Here is a 5,000-nt window from a genome sequence, read left to right as displayed (position 1 = left end):
GGGACACCGTGGAGTTGGCAACCATAATGGAGCGGTCTTGGAGCCGGCAGGCCTTCCCCAGGAGGAAGTGCATCTCCATCTTGTTGAGGTTGAGATTGAGGGGGTGGGACAACATCCAAGCTGAGATATCTGCCAGGCACACAAAGATGGGTGTTGCCACCTGGGTGTCAGAAGGGGGAAGGAGAAAAGTAGTTGAGTGTCATCCACATAGCAATGATAGGGGAGACCATTTGAGGATATGACGGAGCCGAGTGACTTGGTGTATAGAGAGAAGAGGAGAGGGCCTCAAACAGAGCCCTGGGGGACACCAGTAATGTGAGTATGTGGTGCAGACACAGCCTAAAGCCCTCTCACAGCCCACACACACGGACACACACACGGACACACAGCCCACACACACGGACACATATACAGACACACACAGCCAACACACAGCCCACACACATGGACACACAGCCCACACACAGCCCACACACACGGACATACATACAGACACAGACACACACATGCACATATACATACAGACATATACATACAGACCAGGTTACCTTGACTCACCTTAAGCTACAAACCCTCACCACAGTGAAACAGAAATATGCTGTAAACTGTAATGCTGTCAAATCTCAGACAGTGTTTGTATGTTTGTGTGAGTGAGTTTGTTGGTTTGTGTGTTTGTGTGAGTGTGTTTGTTTGTTTGTGTGAGTGTGTTTGTTTGTTTTTTGTTTGTGTGTGTGTGTGTGTGTGTGTGTGTGTGTGTGTGTGTGTGTGTGTGTGTGTGTGTGTGTGTGTGTGTGTGTGTGTGTGTGTGTGGGTGTTTGTGTTTGTGTGTGTGTGTTTGTTTGTGTTTGTGTGTGTGTGTGTGTTTGTGTGTGTGGGTGTGTGTGTTTGTGTGTGTGTGTGTGTTTGTGTGTGTGGGTGTGTGTGTTTGTTTGTGTTTGTGTGTGTGTGTGTGTGTGTGTGTGTTTGTTTGTGTCTCTGTGTGTGTGTATGTGTGTTTGTTTGTGTGTGTGTGCAGGGTGAAAGGCTTATGAACAGACTCAATAGCTAATCAATAGCAATCTGCAGCCAGCTCTAGCCATGCTAATGGAACTGAGCTGCAGCTGGCAAGAGGCCAACACCATCTCAGCAGCATCTGGTTAACACACACACACACACAGTCAAGCACACACACACACAGATATGCACATGCACCACCCAGTAAAATAATTCACACAAATACACATGCATGAAGAGAAAGAGAGACGTAGAGAAAGAAAGAGAGAGAGAGAGAGAGAGAGAGCGAGAGAGAGAGAGAGAGAAAGAGAGAGAGAAAGAGAGAGAGAAAGAGAGAGAGAAAGAGAGAGAGAAAGAGAGAAAGAGAGAGAGAAAGAGAGAGAGAGAAAGAGAGAGAGAAAGAGAGAGAGAAAGAGAGAGAGAAAGAGAGAGAGCTAGAGAGAAAGAGAGAGAGATAGAGAGAGAAAGAGAGAGCGATAGAGAGAGAAATAGAGAGAGAAAGAGAGAGAGATAGAGAGAGAAGGAAAGAGAAAGAGAGAGAGAAAGAGAGAGAGAAAGAGAGAAAGAGAGAGAGAAAGAGAGAGAGAGAGAAAGAGAGAGAGAGAGAGATAGAGAGAGAAGGAAAGAGAGAGAGAGAGTGAGAAAGAGAGAGAGAGATAGAGAGAGAAGGAAAGAGAAAGAGAGAGAGAAGGAGAGAGAGAGAGAAGGAGAGAGAGAGGGAGAGAGTGTACTCTCTTGTCAGTAGTACTGTAGACTACTATTTAAACAGAGCAATATTCCATCACGAGGCATCAAAGCCAAAGGAACTGAATAATTTTAAGAAATGCTATAGATTGAAGGAAAGTGGTGTGGAAAACTACCAAAAAACAATTAGGCATCAACAGATTTAATCCCTTTTAGACAACTTCCTGGACAAAACGTTCCACTGTAATAGTGAAGGTGTAAAATTGGCAGTAGAAAACCTAAACAGTATATTTGACCTCTCAGCTTCCCAATAATATCAACACAAATTCAAGCAGGAAACCAAAGAAAATTAATGACAACAATGACAAATAGTTTGCTAAAACCTAAGAAAGAAATTCAACTAAAACATAGAGACCCAGAAAACCTTAGTCTACACCTTCACTATGGTGAATCACTAAAACAATACAGAAATACAATATGGGAAAAAGAGGGAACAGCACGTCAGAAATCAGCTCAATGTAATTGAAGAATCCATAGACTCTAACCACTTCTCGGAAAATTGGAAAACACTAAACAAACAACAACACAAAGAATTATCTATCAAAAAATGAGATGTATGTATAAACCACTTCTCCAGTTTTTTTGGCTCTATAACAAAGAACAAACAGCAAAAACATATACATGATCAAATACAAATCTTAGAATCATCTATTAAAGACCATTAGAACAAACTGGATTGAATTAACTACAGGACAAAATACAAACACTCTAAACCAAAAAGGCCCATCGGGGTGATGGTATCCTAAATTAAATGATAAAATATACAGACCACAAATTCCAATTGGCTCTAATTAAACTCAGGGCTGCAGCTTAAGCCCCACCCTCTACAACATGTATATCAATGAATTGGCCAGGGAACTAGAGCAGTCTGCAGCACCCGGCCTCACCCTAATAAAATCTTAAGTCAAACATCTACTGCTTGCTGATGACCTGGTGCTTCTGTCCCCTACCAAGGAGGGTCTACAGCAGCACCTAGATCTTCTGAACAGATTCTGCCAGACCTGGGCCCTGACAGAAAATCTCAGTAAGACCAAAATAATGGTGTTCCAAAAAAAGGTCCCGTTGCCAGGACAATGAATACAAATTCCATCTAGACACTGTTGCCCTAGAGCACACAAAAAACTATACATACCTCGGCCTAAACATCAGCGCCACAGGTAACTTCCACAGAGCTGTGAATGATCCGAGAGACAAGGCAAGATCAACATACCAATTAGGTTTTGGCAAAAAATATTTGAATCAGTCATAGAGCCCATTGCCCTTTATGGTTGTGAGGTCTGGGGTCCGCTCACCAACCAAGACTTCACAAAATGGGAGAAACACCAAATTGAGACTCTGCACGCAGAATTCTGCAAAAATATCCTCCGTGTACAACGTAGAACACCAAATAATGCATGCAGAGCAGAATTAGGCCGATACCGACAAATGATCAAAATCTAGAAAAGAGACGTTAAATTCTATAACCACCTAAAAGGAAGCGATTCCCAAACCTTCCACAACAAAGCCATCACCTACAGAGAAATTAACCTCAAATCAAATCAAATTGTATTGGTCACATACACATGGTTAGCAGATGTTATTGGTCACATACACACGGTTAGCAGATGCGAGTGTAGCTAAATGCTTGTGCTTCTAGTTCCGACAGTGCAGTAATATCTACTAAGTAATCTAACAATTTCAAAACAACTACCTTATACACAGTGTAAAGGGATGAATGAGAATATGTACATATAAATATATGGATGAGCGATGGCCGAATGTCATAGACAAGATGCAGTAAGTAGATGGTGTAGAGTACAGTATAGACATATGAGATGTGTAATGTAGGGTATGTAAACATTATATGAAGTGGCATTGTTTAAAGTGGCTAGTGATACATTAATTACATCCAATTTTTAAAGTGGCTAGATATTTGAGTCAGTATGTTAGTAGCAGCCACTCAATGTTAGTGATGGCTGTTTAACAGTCTGATGGCCTTGAGATAGAAGCTGTTTTCAGTCTCTCGGTCCCTGCTTTGATGCACCTGTACTGACCTCGCGGGTGATAGCGGGGTGAACAGGCAGTGGCTTGGGTGGTTGTTGTCCTTGATATTTTTGGCCTTCCTGTAACATTGGGTGGTGTAGGTGTCCTGGAGGGCAGGTAGTTTGCCCCCGGTGATGCGTTGTGCAGACCTCACTACCCTCTGGAGAGCCTTACAGTTGTGGGTGGAGCAGTTGCCATACCGGGCGGTGATTCAGCCCGACAGGATGCTCTCGATTGTGCATCTGTAGAAGTTTGTGAGTGTTTTCCGTGACAAGCCACATTTCTTCTGCCTCCTGAGGTTGGAGGCGCTGTTGCGCCTTCTTCACCACGCTGTCTGTGTGGGTGGACCATTCCAGTTTGTCCCTTTGATGTGGATAGGGGGGTGCTCCTTCTGCTGTTTGTTGAAGTTCATGATCATCTCCTTTGTTTTGTTGATGTTGAGTGTGAGGTAATTTTCCTGACACCACACTCCGAGGGCCCTCACCTCCTCCCTGTAGGCCGTCTCGTCCTTGTTGGTAATCAAGCCTACCACTGTAGTGTCGTCTGCAAACTTGATGATTGAGTTGGAGTTGTGCATGGCCACGCAGTCATGGGTGAACAGGGAGTACAGGAGAGGGCTGAGAACGCACCCTTGTGGGGCCCCAGTGTTGAGGATCAGCGGGGTGGAGATGTTGTTTCCTACATTCTCCACCTGGGGGCGGCCCGTAAGAAAGTCCAGGACCCAGTTACACAAGGCGGGGTCGTGACCCAGGGTCTCGAGCTTAATGATAACAATGGAGGGTACTATGGTGTTAAATGCTGAGGTGTAGTCAATGAACAGCATTCTTACATAGGCATTCCTCTTGTCCAGATGGTATAGGGCAGTGTGCAGTGTGATGGCAATTGCATCGTCTGTGAACCTGTTGGGGCGGTATGCAAACTGAAGTGGGTCTAGGGTGGCCGGTAAGGTGGAGGTGATATGGTCCTTGACTAGTCTCTCAAAGCACTTCATGATGACAGAAGTGAGTACTACGGGGTGATAGTCGTTTAGCTCAGTTAGCTTTCCTGGGGACAGGAACAATGGTGGCCCTCTTGAAGCATGTGGGAACAGCAGACTGGGATAAGGATTGATTGAATATGTCTGTAAACACACCAGCCAGCTGGTCTTCTCATGCTCTGAGGACGCGGCTGGGGATGCCGTCTGGGCCAGCAGCCTTGTGAGGGTTAACACGTTTAAATGTCTTACTCAGTTGGCCACGGTG

At 44.6% G+C, this 5,000-nt stretch overlaps 1 protein-coding gene across 1 annotated transcript in view; it reads right to left on the bottom strand.

Moving 5' to 3' along the window:
* Positions 1-5,000, bottom strand: part of LOC110504380 (teneurin-2) — a 257,663-nt gene that overhangs the window by 236,352 nt on the left and 16,311 nt on the right. Inside the window, exon 3 of the mRNA XM_036943640.1 lies at positions 1-160. This exon is cut by the window's left edge and continues 9 nt beyond it. Within this exon, the coding sequence (XP_036799535.1) occupies positions 1-160 (160 nt within the window). The remainder of the gene's footprint in view (positions 161-5,000) is intronic.

Source organism: Oncorhynchus mykiss, chromosome 14, assembly GCF_013265735.2.
Source record: "Oncorhynchus mykiss isolate Arlee chromosome 14, USDA_OmykA_1.1, whole genome shotgun sequence".
In the NCBI taxonomy this organism is placed as follows: Eukaryota; Metazoa; Chordata; class Actinopteri; order Salmoniformes; family Salmonidae; genus Oncorhynchus; species Oncorhynchus mykiss.
The sequence above is the reverse complement of the archived record's forward strand: the minus strand, read 5'-3'. Positions and strand labels throughout refer to the sequence as shown.